The sequence below is a fragment of the Anoplopoma fimbria genome, chromosome 2 (genome assembly GCF_027596085.1).
Source record: "Anoplopoma fimbria isolate UVic2021 breed Golden Eagle Sablefish chromosome 2, Afim_UVic_2022, whole genome shotgun sequence".
Classification (NCBI taxonomy): domain Eukaryota; kingdom Metazoa; phylum Chordata; class Actinopteri; order Perciformes; family Anoplopomatidae; genus Anoplopoma; species Anoplopoma fimbria.
In genome coordinates this window covers 19,220,557-19,240,315 of record NC_072450.1, presented here as the reverse complement: position 1 = coordinate 19,240,315, position 19,759 = coordinate 19,220,557, and the positions used below count along the sequence as shown (strand labels likewise).

At 39.5% G+C, this 19,759-nt stretch overlaps 1 protein-coding gene across 1 annotated transcript; it reads right to left on the bottom strand.

Annotated features, from left to right (window-relative positions):
* Positions 1-257: 257 nt before the first annotated feature.
* ipo7 (importin 7) lies at positions 258-15,051 on the bottom strand. Its single transcript, XM_054613109.1, has 25 exons — positions 14,765-15,051; positions 12,606-12,687; positions 9,771-9,924; positions 9,481-9,639; positions 9,224-9,380; positions 8,525-8,614; positions 8,324-8,418; positions 8,147-8,231; positions 7,892-8,026; positions 7,555-7,654; positions 7,386-7,462; positions 7,145-7,261; positions 6,471-6,560; positions 6,172-6,337; positions 5,890-6,050; positions 5,160-5,288; positions 4,017-4,083; positions 3,751-3,876; positions 3,508-3,605; positions 3,298-3,393; positions 2,918-3,138; positions 2,409-2,617; positions 2,098-2,304; positions 1,865-1,981; positions 258-1,049 (listed from the first exon to the last, which is right to left on the bottom strand). The coding sequence occupies exons 1-25, from the start codon at positions 14,846-14,848 to the stop codon at positions 952-954; spliced, it is 3,120 nt and encodes a 1,039-aa protein (XP_054469084.1). The 5' UTR covers positions 14,849-15,051; the 3' UTR covers positions 258-951.
* Positions 15,052-19,759: the final 4,708 nt, after the last annotated feature.

Sequence of the window (19,759 nt, the reverse complement as noted above, 5' to 3'; positions counted from 1 at the left end):
ATGTTGTTGTATATATAGATGGTTCATCCATACACCAACCAAAAGCTTGAGACCTTCACGATAAGTCCAATTGTACATGCTTCAATGATGTATTCAATTGTACTTTCAGTGCTCACAAACACATGTCCTGTAGCCACACTGAACACCAAGAGCATTCTCTTTTTTTCCTGAAATCAATAGTTTCCGAGTTGCTCACTGATCCGCTCTGTAACCAGATGCTTGACAATCAGCCATTACAGAAGTCGCTTGCAAAGTAACAAAGTTACAGCTGTTTATCATTTTAAATAGTCTTCAATTTAAAAAATTTGCAGTCTGATACAGAAGGCTAGGAGACCTGAACAATATGAAAGTGCTAGTCATTAATTTACAGAGATCAGGCATCACATAGTGCTATGAAGTATCCAATATGCTACATATGAATACAGCTGTTAACACCTTACAAATGCCTCTGGTTGTTTTTCAAGGCTACTTGAAAAATCAATAACCTTGGCTTGTATGTACATAAACATGAGTGTTTGTTTATGCAGAAAATAACGTAGATATCACCACTACCAGAGGTATAATCTTATTACGGCCATATGGCCACAACAGTGATAATGAAATATTAAGTCCCATCATCAATTTCTAACTGTTAATCCCCCAAATTTGTTTAAGTGGGAAAAAAAACGAAAGAGTTGCCGTCATGGTATCCCCTTCCACACCGGGCTCCAGAAGACAACGTTGTTCAGAGCTTCTTCTCCTGCATCGTGCTCAAGTTCTTGGTTTGTTTTCCCCAGCCATTGGTTGCATTTTAGTTGCTTTCCCACATCTTCTGGTGCAATTTCCCATTTGACAGATTGAAGAATGACTGAGAAGAACCAGTTCTGGAACCACTACTTAAGGGAACAACACAAGCTTTTTTTTCACTTCACTACAATCAGTCACAGAGTAATAAAAAGTAGAACGGATGACTCAATTCATTCCCGGAGCAGTGCCTCCAAAGTTGAAAGTAGATGGCACCACTGGCGCTGTGAACTTGTACCCGCCGTGTTTCTCGATCATCTTGGATTCTGCAATAAGATAACAAGCAACAGGACTTAAAAATCACAAATGTGAAGAAAAGGAAAGTTGTTTCCTGATGGGAAGTCTTGTTTACTGCTTATATACACAGCTGGTGCGAGACCAGCCCTAAAAGTTGGCCATTTTAACGGTCCAAGTTGTCACATGAAGAATAAGGCTTTTAAATCTTCTCCCTGCATCCCTGTCCACAGAACACATGAACAGAATTAGGAGACAAGATTAGGAGCCACACAGTGTGATCCAACGCATTTTGGGGCATTTTATGACTTTATTATTAGTCAACAGACAGATAACAAGAATGAAGGGGGGAGAGATTGGAAACAATAGACTCAAACACTGGACTCTGCGGTACATTGACAGCCCCTAAACTCTAGGCAACAAGCGTTGACAAAAGCCATGCAGGCAAGATGATCCACAGTGTAATGGCATTTTACAACCGTACTTTAATTTCAACAAACATTTATTATTTTCTTTTCCGATTCTTTTTTATCATCCCAGATTCATATCATAGTGCCTATAAAAAAAGCACAAAGATGGCTGATTGCATCATGCTAGACGTTATAGTGTAATTGGATTAAAGGCTATGAATACTATAGGTCTTTTATTCCAGAATGTCCAAAAGGTTTAGATGAAATTGCATTTATAAGAACATTTAATATTTAAAAAAATAAACAGAAATCAATAAAAATAAAAAAAAAAAGCAGGAAATAGTAGCATGTAAAAAATAATTTGCTTTATTGTCAGACTGAAGTGCCGCATCAGAGTTTAATTGGAAATTTGGATTGCAGTCTCAGCAGGCGCTCACCATGTGCTGCCCGTCTCTGGTCTGCAAGTGTGCCAATGTCCTGAAGGTGTTTGCCCTGATCCTCGTCAAGGGTCTGTGTTAGTGCCTGGTACCATGCTGGGTCACGGCTCTGGATATCTGAATCACAGTAAAGTGAGATTAGTGATTGATACTTGTTTTACCGAGCCATTTAAAATTTAAAATGCAAGAGATTTCTTCACACAAGCTTTCACATCAGCAGGTTGTCGTCTTACTTTGTAGTATGGCTTTGAAGATCTGATACTCGTCCACTAGGTTGTCTTCATCATCTACAGCTGTAGTGTAGCCCTCAAGTGCCGTTTCCTCAGCATCATCCTCCTCCCAGTCTTCGTCATCTCCGTCTTCTCCCGCCTGCTTTGCCAGCATCTCCAGGTACTCCTGGCCTTCCTCATCAATGTCATCCTCGTCACTGCCCAGCTCAGCTACAGTCATTCAGAGTTAAAAGGAACATCTTAATACTCTTTATTCGCCTTGCAGAGTAATACTGGCTGATGCAACACTGAATACGCAAACACTAATGCCCTACCATTGTCATCCTCGTCTTCCCCATCTTCATCATCATCGTCCTCGTCATTCTCATGCTCTGCTCGACAGGCATACGCCCTCTTGAGGCCATTGAACAGGAGGATGGCTGCTGGAAGAAGCTGGACGGCCACCTGGTTGACGGCCACAGGCCTGTGCTCGAGGTCGATGAGAGCACAAATTCCAAGAATGCACATCTTCCTGTCGTGAAGGCTGAGGGGAGCAAGGGGAACAAAAACTTAGTGGCATTTTTGATAAATGGTGATTGTACAAAAGAGCCATAGAGACTAGCATTTATCTTCATCAAAAGATTAATGGCAAAAATATTATTAAAAGTTTCAGCCATAGTTCATACATTTGAAAAGTATGGAATTGAATATGACTAGTGTTTGTAATTAATACCAGGTTCAAGACATTTATTGCAAGAATTAAAAAAAGAAACTGTTTCAGCAGTCAGGACTGGGTGTACTCTAGTGCTTATTTGCACCGTTTAAACAATCATTTAACTCTTACCCAAGGAAGCAGTCGACATCTTTGAGCCACTGGGTAATGAAGTGGTTAGTGATTGGCTCAGTGTTGTTTGGAAAGCGTAGGTTCTCCAGAGTGTTGAGGAGAAGAGGGGGGCTGTAGTAAAGTGCGGCGATGGCCACCTGCAGGCACATAGTCCTCAGCTCGCTGGTCTTCACCTCCCGCGTCAAACGCTCCAATGCAGCGGCCACAAACAACGGCACAACCTGCAACAACAGACCGTTAGGCTCCATTGAAGATTAACTTACTATCGAGAATATTACATATATTAGAATTAATGATTTTAATTCGGTACGACTTATAAGTCTTTGTAGTTGTACATTTTCAGCTAACTAGTTTGAGATGTTAATTTGTTAGATACTGACCTGGTCAATGCCTCGACCTTTGCACTGCAGAATGATCACCTCTAGTAGCTTGGCTGCGTGGCACTCTGGGTCCTCACCGGGATCACCTGTCAGGACCTGTGTGAAGTGACAGACTCAGGTAAACCTCCTAATACACACCAATCACCTCAAATAATTAGCTTGAAAAAACACTGTTACATAATGCATTATCAATCCATTGCATCATTGTACCTTCTTGCACATGCTATAGATTATCTCCAGGTATTTGGTGTCAGATAGGAGAGTATCTGTGTCAACTGTGACATAGTTGTGAAGAAGAGGCATCATATCTGAAAAAGAAACATTTATTTTTCACACATCGGAATTTACAGCAAAACAATAATATGGAAAATTGGCCGTTACCCAGTAGGCATCCGGTACTAATGATCCTTTTTGTTTTACAACTTGAGATGTGGCTCTTTGCCAACCACATACCTGTGAAGTAGTCAAATCCATCTTGCTGGAAGACTTCATACACCAGTGGAAGGAGCTGCCACATTTGTGGTGACACCTGCTGGCAGGTCAGACTGTGAGCCAAGGACAAGATCTCCTCGTAGAACTCTGGGAAAAGAAAACATTAAGTCAAGGGCGTTACTTAAGGTCAATTTTGTCTGTTTACCAATAGTTTGTCTGTTAGGCAGGTAGACAGTTTTATTGCGACATGCTGGTGGAATGTGAAAGAACAGGAAGGACCTGCTTACCAAGTACATGTTGCTGCAAGACAGTGCCGATCACCTGCAGACAGATGCCCTCAAGCTGCTGGGTGATCTGAAACAGCACAAGGGTTCACGGCAATGAGGATTTAATCAATAAAACTCATTGGAGATAAAGCTGCCTTCATCAAATCTGTGTATAGATTAATCTCCACACCCTGTTCATTTTACCCAAAAATACTTTGATGTATCATTAACACACAGAGAATCCTGTTGCAGTTACAAGCTTGCGTTATGAAATTAAAACAGCGATGGGAGGGGAGACCAAGACAACAACACAAGCTTTGCTCAAACTTAGTTGATACCATCTATCGATCTCCTTTTCAGCATTTTAAACAGTACACACACACACCATCTGAGAATAACTCATAATTAATGTTGATGCATGATGGGGCAAAGACAGAATGCTACCTAAAAACACTTCAAAAGGATAAAAAAAATGTTTCAAAGCATATTTTAACCAAATGTTTCAAATGTAACTGTATAAAACTGAATGGTGTATAAAAGGGTGGGTTGAAAGGCATGATTCTATGAATTACTAATGAGCCTTGCTAAATTAAAAAAAATAATAATCACACCTCAGTGTACGGTATAGAACATCATATTTAGTGAATGACTAAATAACTATTTTGAGTCAAATCAACTAGAAGCAATGAGGATAAGTGCCTCTTCTCCATTAATGGTTCCCATGTACCTGGTGTGTCAATCCTATAACGTCCAATTGAACAGGTTACATTTCCCTGTAAATTCATTGGTTAAATAAAAATGATTTAAATTATTTTCAGTGACGTTACATACACTGACCATTTGCTGAAACCTAAACTGTTGGACCGTTGAGCAATACATTATCCTCAGTGTAAAGTAATGCTCGGCCAAATCCAATGGCTTCGAGCACTAGCACTCCTATGTTTTATCAGACATGGTGGCACTATTTCTAGCGTCTGCCTCAGCCTCTGAGTCATTTTGAACACAGTGAGAACAGAGCATGTTCCCAGGAGTTGGTGGGTGGCTTAAGTGTGTTGGCAGGAACGATGGAGCAGACCAGAGCTGCTTCTGCAGAGGAAGTGGAGATGAGTGATCAGCCTGAAGTGTGTACGCGTGTGTAGGCAGCTTAGTGGCTATGCTGCTCACCTCTTTGTGGTCCTCCACCACACTTAACAATGTGTCAATGGTGTTGAGGATGCCCATAGCCGTCACAGCCTTGTCATCTCCTCCCTCCTCATCAGGGCCTGTCTGAATCACCTGGTTGAACGTCATAGCCTGACAAAAGAGCAAAAAAAAAAAAACAGAGACTATTATGCTTGTGTCTGTGGACATCAAGTATCCATACATTTCAACACAAGGTAGGCTGACTAATTCATTAAACCAACGTTTTTAAATAAAAATAAACAGGGGAAACTTGCTTGAGCTTGGAATCAGGGCACACACACATGGCAAAAAAAAAAAAAAAAAGCACTGCTCAAATGATAAAGAGTGGCTGTGCAACTGACTGTACAAGTTTTAACAAACTTCTGATGGCTAAAGAGAAGAAATGCAAGCATGTTCTCAATTTAGGGAGACAATTATATTCCTGGTACCTTAATCTAGATATGAAGTTGACATTTTTTGCCAGGAAATACAGTTTTGGATAAAAATCTGATAAGTTTTTTTATTTTTGGTTACTCAGTGGTTGAGTAATATCTTGGTTGCCTGTACTTCATCTGAATGAAGAGTATAGATTATTTTCTGCATTTGGTTTTATCCTAGGATTTCAGCTCTCCTCATACATTGCAGCCATAGGGAAAGTTTATTAAGGCACTCAGTGATGGCATCATGTGAAATGACAACATCAACATGTAGCGTCTTTACTGCTTGCACTTACCAAGTGCTGTGTCATCTCCACTGCAATTGGAGTCACCTCCTCACTGTATTCACAAATCATTTTCTGTATGACATTGGTGAGGTCATCGTTTTCCGTTTCCCTGACGATGTGCAGGAGGGCCTGCATCACTGGCCGGATAAAGGGGACGATGTATTCTTTGGCTAAAGAATAAAACACACAAGTTAATTCAGACACTCAAAGATAAATACAAACTCACACATTTTTAATAGAAACATTTTATAAAATGCAGTCAGAAAAACACCAGCGGTATGTCTTGCTCACCTTTCTCCTGGTTGCTGATGAGAACCTGCAGGGCAATAGCAGCCTCCACCTTAACTGGCATCTCGTTGTCATTGATTAGACAAAGGCGGGTCAGCTCAAGAGCGGTCTGCAGGTTCTGATCGCTTTTAAACTTCACCTCACAGAAGTAATGCAGCACCCAGCAGGCCTATGTGGAAACAGAGGTTGAGAAAACAAACAAAAGCAAAGCACTGAGACAATAAAAGAGGTTTGTGTTAATTCAAAGCCACCATTTGGTAATGCTTAGTCTTAAGTCTGCCTGTTGGGGCGTGAACACTTACTCTGGCTCTCATGTAGCCCAGTTCACTGCGAAACAGGGGGAAGACGTGATTCTGCAGCATGAACTCCATCTGGTCCTTATAAATCTTTTTCTGTGTAGAGAAAAGAAATTAAAAAAAAACTGTCAAGTTTCACAAGGCAGTCAACCATATTAAGATTCCTGTATGTTTAATGTGAATGAGTCACATTATGATTCTGTCAGGTTCTATTCAGTGAAAAGTCTATTGTGTATTGGGCGAAGGAAACTAACAATATCATGATGTGTTCAAATGTTATTGTGTAAAATGTTTTTGACGAGAAACTCTAATAAATCAAGGTATTTGAAGGAGGTGTTTTTTACAGCATTATAAAACAGATATTAGAGAGGGAATTATGACCTGTTAAACATACTAACTCTAGGTGAAAATCTTTTTTTGACCGGCCACACCATAACTAAAACAGGCTCAACAGCTTTCACCATCTTTAAATGCCCATAGCTAAACCACTTTCTGCACAGCATCATCTCTTGCCCCAGTTAGATCATAATTTTCCTACTGAACGCTCATGAGGGCTGTGATGGTTAAAAAAACCGCAGGGTGAGGTGAAAATGTTTTGAATGTTCAAAACCTGTTTTGCTCTGACTGGAAAAAAACATAATCTGTGTGCAGAGCTGATGACACATCAAAGATGTGTTTACCTTCAGTAGGATTTCAGCCAAAGAGCCAATCATGTGGAGGGCACCATCCTTTTTCCTGGGGTCAGAGGCGGGATCAGTGAGAATCTGGTAGCAGAAGCCCATAGTCTTTTGCAGCACCTAAACACAACAAGAGCATACCAGATTAGGCCTCATTAAAATATTAATTGTAGGGACAGTTTTTCTAAACAGACCAAAAATAAAAGCGTTCGAGGAAATAAACAACAAAATTATTTCAACTCACCTCTTTCCTCTTGTTGCAGGCAGTGAAGAGGAGGGTCTGGGCTGCTGTTGTTGGAGAGATGAAGTCCTCAAATACGTCTAAAGGGGAGAGCAGAGATTGGATAAATGGTTATCCCTCACTTATGCACCATAATACTTTTGCATTATAGGCATACACTTTCTCTGCTTACCAAACTTCATGCGGATGTACTCGTATGGATCCTCCTGCCACAGTTCTTCATCACTGTCTGTGTAACACATTAGGGGGAAGACCACATCCTGAATGATGCCCTGAAAAACACAATAAAGAGTCACCCTGAAAAACACAATAAAGAGTCACAATCAGGGAGTGATGTAGTTTCTTTCATCAGTTGGCTGAACCAGTACATAATGGACACGCCTAAGCTTCATGCTTCTACTTGTGACAACCAGTCCATCAAAAGAAACATAGTTATACAATGCTGTAACTGCACAGCTACCATCGAAGATTTGACATATTAAGGATATTAAGACATGTTGTATTTGTACCTGGATGTGTGGTTTGAGGTTTCTCCATGTCAGAGCATGTGCGATGCCCTGGTTGATGTAGTTGAGTGTCTGTTGGAGTACTCTGGGAGCCACGTATTGCTTTTCCTTGAACTGGTATAAGACTTTCAGCAGCACCTAGTAGACAGATGTATAAAGAAATTCCTTACACACACTTGTGAGGTGCACTTCAAAAAGACACACAGTTCGGTCTGACTGGAGAGCTGCTGCTTACATTACTTCTTCTGAAGTTCTCACCTGTTGAGCAGGAACTGCATATTCCTTGAGGAAAAGATCAGCAAACTCTGCATACTCTTTTGTTGTGTTGCCTGGGCTTCCATATCTGCAAAGAAGGTTTAATATAGCCAATGTTATTGTTAAACATATTCGTACCTTTTACTAAACGAGGTAGGAGAAAAGTTAATGGATTTTTACCTCTCAAACAGGCGAGCCATGATGTGAAGGGCCCACTTCTTACACTTCCACCATGGCAGCTCAGGTCGCTCATCTTCATCTATCTGCATCGTCTCCTGCACAGATCAAAAACAACATTTTCACTAAAATGTTTACATCTAGGGAAAACAAATTTGTAAGGGGTGATCGGCAATACGGTACGAATGAATGTTTTCTCCTTACCGGAGGCACATCTCTATCCACAACTGTCTTCAGGATCTCCATCCACTCTGTCAGGTTCTGTCTGTTGATGAGTTCCAGGGGGAGGTTGTACTGTGGAGATGAACAACAAAGTCAGTTTTTTTGAGGATAAATCTTTCAAGACCAAATATTTAGATACGTTCACACCAAAAGGGGGCATCACAGATTTAAGAATTAAAAAAAAAAAAAAATTATTGAAAGAAGATGTGCTTTTAAAAACAGTTTCCTGAATACTGCAGTAAATAAGATCCGCCATTATGCAGACTTTGCTTTTTCACACTGAACCAAACCACGGCGGCATATTTCCTGCCATGGGTGTGATTTTAGATAGCACACCGGCATCACATTAGCAAAAGAGGCCTGATGTTTAACATGACTGTGACAATGTCTAGTATGAGGTATAACAAACACATCAGGCCTTGAATGCACCTTTACTGTCCCTGTTATATACTAGTTTATCTTGCACTTTGCTCAGAAGGAACACATCATCTCCTCACGTCGTTGCCTTTCTTGGTCGCTGTAGGTTAGTTGCTAACTGCCGCTTGTTTTTATTTTATTGAGCAAATATGATTATGAAATATGATTTTCTAAGACCAATCTTTATCAAGAAAAAGAGAAACCCAAGTTCTTATTCTTCATCAATCCTCCTAAAAGAGAAGATGCTATGAGCTTTGACATTACCTGGAAGAGGGCATAGAGGATTTTGAAGATCTGTTTTTGTATGAGGACAGAGTCACTGGAGTGGTCGGGGAGCAGCTGGATAAAGCGTTCTTTCAGCATGGGCATGAAGATGTGCATGGCGGCCACCAGAGGTTGACGTTCTTCTGGTTTCTTATATCTGTTTCACGCACGGGTTACATCAGCCACACGATCTCAATGTTAACCCCATGTCACGTGTTATATGACAATATAAAATAAGATTGAGAACCCCGACTTACTCGTAGTTTTTGACGAGCTGGTAAAGGCAGAGCAAGATGCCCAGCCATCCTGCGCTGTTGTCTGACTGCAGGTAGAAGCCAATCTTGTCCACGATGGTCGTCCACTTGCCTGGGTAATCATGCTTGATCATGTGGTGGATACATGTTGTCAACTGGACTCTGACGAGATCAAAAGACATTTTTTTGATTGAGTGATTTAGAAAACGACAATACTATATGAAGAGTCGAAAAGAGCGAGGGGTAGGTAAGCTCCCCTCACTCTACTCAGCCAGCAGTGTGCGTGGGGTTACCTGATGCGCTCGGGGGAGTGGATGATGGCCTCCACTATGTTGTCTCGAATGAACTGCCGGTCCTCATCAGGGATGTTATTGACAGGAGTCTCTGTGGCTGTGCCGTCACCGTCACTCCAGTGCTGGGTTATCATGTTCTTAAGGTAAATCACACCTAGACAGAGAGAATAACACAAGGGTCAGCTGTTTAACAGCAATATAGTACATAAATATATTTTTAAGGGTGGAGAGCCAAATGTTCCTCATGTTCAACTTAGTGCATTGACCAGTGCAAGTGATTGACAGTCCTATGTAAAGCAGCTTGCAGATAAGGTGAAGTAGTACACTATGTATGGCATTTTAAAACCATACATGGTGTACAACCTCATGCAATGCCCAAATGTGCACCCATCACATTGACTGCAGTTACATCACCATGACTGTAAATGCAGAAGTAAATTCTTCCATCTGTAGATCAGTAGTTTTGAATGTGGCACAAAGGTGTCAGCTGGGTTCACAGCTACAACATGGGCCCCGCTGTGAGTTCTGTGGCCCACGGGGGGAGCCGTCTGAGGGAGTGGAGGGGCGAGGGCTGGGAGGCGGACGTCAGACTGCTGACACAAATGTCTACACCGCTGGCGAGGCAATCATAATCCAGCCTATCAATGCTGACAAAGCATAAACCCAGTCCCCTCTGCCTGTGACCACCAAACTACACTATTAGCCAACAAAGCCTTTTTATTGTTAACTTAAATAAACTGCAACTCCAGTCCAAAAGTAGGAATATATTAAAACTGTAGGGATTGAGGTTGTCTTGAATTAGCTTTTTTAATTGACCTTAATGTCCGTTTGACATCACGTACTTTGGGAAAACTACATTAGAATCTCAATGAGTTCAAGTATACAAGGAGTTGTTTTTTTGGCATAAAAAAAAAAGCCAATATCTGCATGAAGCACGTTATAAATTAAACAAGCATGGAAACCAAATACTTTAAAGGGTCAGTTCTACCTGACCACAACTTCACAATCAACCCTAGTAGCTAGGAAGAATATATAATTTTTGTTTTGTTTGCGTGGTATGAGTTTTTTTTAAAAAAGAAGCTAAAAGTCCTTTCCTTTAGCACACAACCACAATTAAGATGAATGGAATTAAACTAATGGTGCTCAAAGCAAAAAAATAAAATTTGGCAGAAAAGAAATCTCAAAAACTCACCACGTACTGTACATGCTGCCAATACTGATTCAAAAACAACTCAAACCCACATTCAGTCTTGCTGTCTGTTATAAAAAAAAAAAAACCTGATTAATGCATTTGATCATCTTTTTACTGAAAGTATGATTCATTTAGTGTTTGTATGTAGTCAGAGATGCCATCAACTTAAATGTATCAGTCATTGTCAGGAATTCTTTATTTTCCAGCAAAAAATAAATCAAAGTCTACAGACATTAATCTTACAATTTTGTGGAATTTTCTTTTTCATTGAAAAAAAAAAAAAAAAAAAAAAAAAAAGGGACACAGGCAACATATTGTATAATACTTCTAGATACAACTATGAATATATACAATCCAGTTTAAACATACCCTTGTTTACACCTTATTTTGAAAACCAGTCCATGCCGACAGCTTTATTTGAGCCGTTTGAATAAATTTACCGTCAGCTAATTTAACCCAACCATTATTAGGAATAAGAGGAAACAACCTTTGTTTTCGCATGATAACTATATATAGTATATATTTGTAACTCCTTATCGAGATAACGCTTGTTTTCTCAAGATGATAATATAATTAACACTTATCACTTGATAACGATATTAAAAAACAGTTTGAATCATGACCGTTTAGGACTTCCAAATGTTTGTGATGAGCTTCAGTTGGGATATTATCAGAAAGGCATCAGGGCAGTCTGAGGAGCTGCTGCTCCTCTAGTCTGCTTTAAACACAGTCATGACATTTTTCATACAGACGGAAAAGTAATTCATTGCACCATAGCACGGCTCAATAACAGCTTAATTTGCTGGTACAGCTAAGAATACTTGGGAGGTTGACACACAAGGATTCAGATGCTATCTGTGTACATTCTGCAACAACTTTGAACACTTATTTCCCCCTCCATTGACACCTTCCTCACAGAGCAGCTTTTGACCGAAGCAAAACAAGCTATATTTAACAGATTCCACGTGTCCACGTGTCCACTGCTCTTCAGCGAGGCACTTTAGCCACAAAAAAAAAACACAAGTGTGAATCATATAACATGGCTAAATTATCTTTTTGGAAAATATTATATAAGTGACCCGTTTAAACTTGGGATCATGGAGTATATATCTAGTCTATTTCTCATATAATGCAATCGGACAAAATTGGAGTCAGATGCAGAATAAAGTGGGAAGTCACAGAGTGCCAGCCCACATAACAGCTGAAAAAAGAAATGGACAACTTAATTTCCTCACCAAGTATTATTTTGCAGGTCGTTTTTTGTATCCTTTATAATTTTGATCATTGGCGACAAGGTGACATTTATCCACCTTCACAAATAATAATTTCTATGTCTTACAATATATCTCAATTTAATTCAGAGGATTTAATCTCAGTCTCAAATGCAAAGTCCTAGTATATGAAGGTCTTTAATTTAACATTCAACACAATGATAAATGTGTTTAACAAACCAGTGTATTTGCTTTTAGACCGTTTGAGAGAATAGCTTTTAATTAATTAAGTATTTTCCCTATAAGACGTGTTTAACAGGTCACATCTGGCAGCACCTTAACCCTAATCTGTCTGTTGAATCTCCATCTCAGCTTTAAATCAAAATCAGTTTAGTGTAAAGATGTGCATGTCTCGGCAAATTTTAGACTCACCTGCTTGCCTGACAGGCAAATCCAGCTGATCAGACATGGTGACACGCAGCAGAGTGGACACAAAGTTTACCTGGGTGTGACCCTGAAAATCAGAATAGACAACAACTGAATGTTAACCGGGTATAAAACACTAAAACAACATTAAGAATCTACTTATTCATACTGTTTCGTATGGAGTATTTTCATATTATTTAGCATGAACCCTACTTATGAGAAATATTAAGCCAGGAGGTTGTATTTTAGACATGGCAAATTGAGTACACATCATGTTTAGATTAAAAAAAGTGTCACACAATCACTATTGCTTTATTGAGGAAAATTGATGAATAATGTTGTGCTTTGTTTCATTTTTACATTATGTTCTAAAATAAGGTTTACAGCCCATATAATTCTGGGTAATTGCCTCCTTACAGAACTAAAGCTGTAAATGGGTGGTTCCTGTGAATATGTAAAAGTGATAAATATCAGATGACCAACTGATTTCACAATGCAGCTCAAATGGTATCAACACATTTTTAAAGATAATTTATATGTATCTTAACATTTGGTCAGGCCTTATTCAATTTGTATCAGGCCATTTTCCATGAAAAACAAAAGTGGGGAGTTATGACTAAGCAAAGCACTGCATTTAGAAATTATTCACTCCAACAGATTTACTCCATCCTTCTCCAGTAGACATGACTTTTTGTTCGGTACACAACTCGAATAACTCCAGCCAGTTGTGTAAGAATACTCTCCAAGCTATGCCATTCAAGTGGGCCATTACTATCAATGTTTGTGTGGGTGTGAAAAACAACCCAAGACAATTGCACTGCCTAAAATAAACATGGAAGAAGGGGGAGAACATACTGAACTCATGGGCTATGACCGAATAATCATCACTTATATATAAAAAAAAAAAAAACAGGCCTTAGTTTGTGATGCATGTCACAGTGACTAACACAGCACAGAATTGGGCTTCAAAACTATTTGAAGCCTCTGCCCTGTATGCCCTTAATTTGAATGATCAATACAGGTGATCGAAACACAATCTGTGAGTTAAACATCTTCAGGGAAGAATTACTTGAAATCATGACATGAAGGCTTTAAGTTGCTTTATTTAGGACGTCCATACTAACTGACTTTATGGGAAAACTGAACTATTAATTTCTCCTTAAGAATAATTTCTCTCTTATTTGACAATTAAAGAGAACCCAAAAGCCTCAAGTTAAAGGGAAAAGTTACCAAGTCCAGTCTCCACTGTGGTCATTACAACCTCAGACTGCATTTCTATTAAATTATTATTATTATATAAACCTGCAGACGGACACAAACGTCGTTAACACTGAGCCACAGACTAAAAAGTCCTGAAACATAGCTGAAGAGACAGCTCAACTCCAGCAGCCTGAACCAGGACAGGGCTGCTAACTTGGTTAACATTAGCTCACGTGGAGCTCCGCTAACATGAAACTTTAGTCTCCATCTTTAAAGAAGAGGCTGTAAAGTCCCCGATCACACGGCAACAGCGGCTGTGGCAGGCGAAAACGAAAAGTTGGTTCACGAAAACCCCATTGCGTTGCTGAATAATGTCATCACTCCGGGGCTTGTCACAGTGACACGTGAGCAGCAGCTATGTAGCGGAGCCCAGCCGACAGGTCAGCTAAGCTAGCGAGCTAATGCTAGCCCCCCGGAGAAGACTTGGTATCCTGTCGTTAAATACGACAACTAGCACAATCCCCACGTTTCAGTCCGAGCCACTGGTTGGTTATCACAGCTGTCATGTTATTCTCGTGTCGTGTCAGCTCCTAAATAAGACACAAATATTGTGAGACTGTGAGTGACGAGCTAGTAATGGTGTCCTGAGCGGAGCAGGAGGGGCTAGCTGCGGCTAGCTGCGTTAGCATTAGCTTCACAGCTGGCTCAGTGAGGAGCTAACGCTGGCTCCCGAGTGTCACCGGGACACAAACACCACTGGGTTCATAGTGACGGCTCCGTGGTGTTGACGGAGAGAGGGCTTTACGATGAGTCCCACCGGGGGGTCGAGCCCCCGCCCTGTCACAGGAGCAGCGGCTCAGCCCGGGCTGCGTGTCCGCTCCGCCTCGATGTTGTGAACGGCCGAGGCCCGCTCGAGCACCGCGCCACCACCTCCATCACCATGAAGGGCTAATCTGAACTTTTACCTCGTTCAGCTGTCTCTCCGCGGCCTCCCGAAGATTGGGGTCCATCGTCCCCCGAAGGGCCTCGACCAAAGACTCAGGATCCATCTCGAGAACTGTGTTTACGGCTCGGATTTGTAATATTTCAGACGTCTATCAGCTCCCAGTCACTGCGCACATGGACGCACAGCTCTCCGGTTACCCGGCGCGAAAGGAAGCAGTGGATAAAGTACCCGGATAGATCAGCGCCAAATTTGTGCAACACGAACATCCGGCGGCGATTCCACAGCCTTGGGAGTTGTAGTTCACAGCTTCACTTTGGCACAGCCTGCCCAATGTTGTGCACAGTGCGTTGAAGAGATAAGGGATGTGACCCGCCCTCATTCCAGAGAAAACACATATTTTGACTAAATTAACTTTCAGTTTTCTTCAAACAATCAAAAGGTCACAACGGGCGTGGAGTCACGCCCACAGTACCAGTCAAAGGTTTAGACACACCTTCTCATTCAATGGTTTTTCTTTATTTTTCTTTGTATTTTTTTCTACTTTGTAGATTAATATTGAGGACATCCAAACTATGAAGGAACACATGTGGAATTATGTGGTAAACAAACAAATGCTCAACAAACCAGAATATGTTTTATATTTTAGATTCTTCAAAGTAGTTGAATGAGAAGGTGTGTCCAAACTTTTGACTGGTACTGTAACTTATAGAGTTTCATTCATAAAAATATGATACTTTAGAATTGTATGTCTCATCTGATCATATTTTAAAACACAGTACTTGTAGATATATACTTAGCTGTGAGGTCCAACATTTTGTCTGAAGACCTCTGTCAACATTGAGAAGCTGAAGGCTAAATACCCTTTAGTTTTTGTTGGACACGTTGTTAAATATTGCATAATAACAAACAAATTAAATAAAAAAATGTGGGCCTATGATATTTTTTCTTGTGTTAAAACTGGAAAATCACACACAAATCAATATACCAAGCAATCACACTGGAAACTTGGATCATTTTGACTACGTTTGTTTATACACTTTATAATCTGTTTGCACTGCCAAAACCAATGTTTACACTGCACTGTTTGCACAAATTTTAAATTTTAAATACTCACCTGCTGTACATAGTAAAGTTTTCATTTTCATTCCTTTTGTGTATTTTTATCTGTATATTGTTGTTATTGTGTTGTATATTGTTGTTTGTTGTTTGCTGTTTGCTGTTCGCTGCTGCTGGCTGGCTGAGGGCTACCAAACTAAATTTCATTGTACACTCTAAAAACAAATGCTTTGGCTCAACAAAAAAAATTAACACAACAGTTTGCATCAATCTTTTTTGAGTTATGACAACTTCTAATGAAATTATGTTCAACCAACGAACTACATTGAGTTAGGGGAATTAGCTTTTCCTCTACAATCAAAGGTATTTTTAACTACCACTTACTTAATAATTGGTAGCATAAACAAAAGTTTTTAAGTTGATTACTCATAAAAATTAAGTTGTTCCAACTAGTTTTTCCACATTATTTAAAAGGAATTTTTAAGTGTTATGTACTTAATTACCATAATTATGAACACAAGTTAAAAAAATTAAGTTGCTCTAATTAGATTTTCTTCAGTATTTTTCAGCTTTTTCATGTTTTTGTTCATGTAGTAGCTTTTAAGAAATTAATTAATTCAACAACAAAATTGTTAGGCAATTAACTTTTTTTATTTTGAATTGCAGTTGTGTATTTGAACACTCAATATTTAAGCGAGAGGGGCCAGGGTTCAATTCCCGGGCTGGACAACCTTCTGTGTGGAGTTTGCATGTTCTCCCCGTGTCAGCGTGGGTTCTCTCCGGGTTCTCCGGCTTCCTCCCACAGTCCAAAGACATGAAGACTCTAAATTGCCCGTAGGTGTGGATGTGAGTGTGAGTGGTTTGTCTCTATATGTCAGGCTGGTGACCTGTCCAGGGTGTACCCTGCCTTCGCCCATTGACAGCTGAGATAGGCTCCAGCACCCCTGCGACCCTTAACTGGATAAGCAGGTTACGGAAAATGGATGGATGGATGGATTATAAATAAACAAATTGGCCATATTGCCTTGGGAAATAAAGTAGTAAGCATACTCAGGTATGCCATCACAGCAAAGTTATAGGCCTTTACGTATTTAAAACCACAGTGCCAAACGTGTAAAATCTGTGTTGTTAACTCCAGTTTTAAAATTATTTTGTAAACATTTTGTAAAACTACAGTAACAAAGTTCCAAGTAAGTGCCCATTAAATATTAACTTTCAATGGCCACCAATCTTCTCAAGGTCCTGCAGCTTTTTGTAGTAAAGACCTTTTAGATCAATTTTACAAAAAACGTAACGAACGTGTTTTCGCAGCAGACAGTCAGTATTTGAAACAGTATGACATTTTTTAACACAGAATGCTTGCTCATTCATCAGTACACCTCTTTGAGGATTAAATGCTGGCATGGTATAAAAGACTGAGCCAGTTCTAAGGGTAGTATAACAGATTTTGGAACACATCTAAATACATCTTAAACAATTGTGACCCCCTCAAAACCTGAGTCTCCATGGAGATAACAGCCAAAGCCAAGTAACGTGCGATGGAACTTTCCTAAAGTTGCTATACCTAAGCTCCATATGTAATTACATGAGTAAGCCCACAACATTCATTTCCAAAACACAAAACTGCATTCTCTCATGCATCATCTTTGTTTTGTCAACTGTCAAGACAAGATTTGTTGCATACAGCATATCCAAAGCAACTTGACAGAGAAACAATCTCAAATTTTGTCTTGTGTTCCCTTTTCTATTACACTATCAGTTTTGTAGCTTCTTCGGTGGATTTCAAAATACAAAACAACGTAATCTGAATAAAATCTGAGAGTGCTGTGAAACAAGTGGAATCTTCAGAAAATACTGTTCTTGAGACTCATTACTTTTGCACTGGCTTTCAGTCCATCAAGTTCAAGGAACAGCTTCTGAAACACTTCAAAAGTACATTTAAGTTCCTTGCGATAGCTCAGATTCAGAGCATATATTATGCCCATCAGCAAAGCACAGCACCTTGGGATATTCTTTCCCTCCAGGATTTTGGTTCCCTCGACCACGATGGTTGCCATCTTATGGTCAGATCCTGGGGTGGACCGGTCACCGATGATGGCAAATTTTCTCTTTCTGTGGAGATTGCGCTGGCACTGCAACACTGGCAAGTGAAAGAGAGACTTTCTGCAGATCTGACTCTTTCCTGAGTTTCCTGAGAGTTATTTCTTGATAGGTGTGATCTAAGGCTACCCCATGTTTTAAAGGAACAAAAACAATCTTGGTAAAGACATGGCAGAGGTTGCCCATGACCATGGCGTAACCTGTAATGTTTTAGCAACCCTGTTTTTGTAGAGGTTTCAAATTTACACATTTTGCAGCCCCAGCCCATTTTTTTTAGATATGGGCCAACTTAACAAAACACTAATCAGCCTAGAATGACATAGTATCTTTGCATCAACTGTTGATGCAAAGTCTTAGCGTCAAGTAGATACACGTAGGTCTGGGTGATACTGACAGAATCACATTAACAATATTTTACACATCTTGACATCTTAAGAAAAAATGTAATGCAGCCTTTAAGACCAGGAAAAATACAAACTTTAAGTTGTATCACAATAGTAACCAAAATCCAAAATCATTTACAATACTAATATCATACCTAACATCTCTTTCTGCAGGTTTTATAGACATACAAGCAACACTGGATGAAATGAGCAAGAAAGACAAAAAAGAAACACTCTGCCTCTACTACTTTTATCCCTCTCACAGAACTATCCACAATCCAAAGGCTGCTAATTTTGGTCAAACAGCAATTTGCCTACAGTGGAACTACAAGGCTATCTATGTGAATGACAAAAGATTTTTTTAAATGTGTCTGTGAATGAATTTAGATTACACAATGTAATTGACGGTTACACGAATAAGCAAAAATGTAATCATGCTTTTCCTCCCCACGGCACATATGAAAAGCCCTCTCTAGCTGAGCAGATTTGTCAAATGAAACTTTATCATTCTTATCCACTGCTATGCTAAACTAAAGGGTAGGATGGCCACATTACACTGCTAAATATGACTAGTGTTAGCTTCGTGTAGTAGTACAACATATTCCATCAACTGTATTAGCAAGTGTAGCCTAACCTCCGTACACGAGTCCACTATTGGTCATATCACAATTGAGAATATGCCCAAATTCATTGCTTTAGGAGAATTTATTTGTAAATGAAATGATACTCACCTTGAAAATGTCCTTTGTATCATATTTGTTCAGCCTACAGGTCCTCTAACACACAGTCTTAACTGTCTGAATTTGTCCAGGCATGTTAAGTGGGTAGGGGAGGAGACTTGAAATCCTGAACTCAAGGTGGAGAAAAATGAAGTTATCAAGCCAATTTCATTAAGTTACTACAACTTGAATTTTGTTTTAAATCAATTAATGCAGAAATTTGAGTTTAAATTACAAACAATATTAAGTTGATGTAATTACCAACATTATTATGTCAACACAACTCATTAAAATAATGTTTGCAACTTAAAAGGTTTATCTAAATCAATAAATTAGAATTTTTATCTTGCAACCATGCATTTAATTAAGTGGTGGTAATAGGTCCCCTGAATTACTTTTTAGAGTGTATCACTACAATGACAATAAAAACCTCTTTATCTTTATCTTTATCTTTGTTTTTAGGCTCATAGGCTATTGAACAATCTGTAAGGACTGTTGACAATGACATCATATATATTAATGAACATAATGGAGATTAAGATTAAGTCCATTCTGACTAAATCAATAATCTTCAAAAGAGTGTAAACAATAGTTAGGCTATCACATCGGTAAGGGCATTGTGAATAAAACATTTAAATTTAACTGACTTATTGTATCTCTCTGTCAGTGAGATAGTGATATACTGTATTTGACTTAACTTTACTTAAGGCTGTGTTAACTTTGCAGGTAATTCCAAAGATTGATGCAACTATTCAG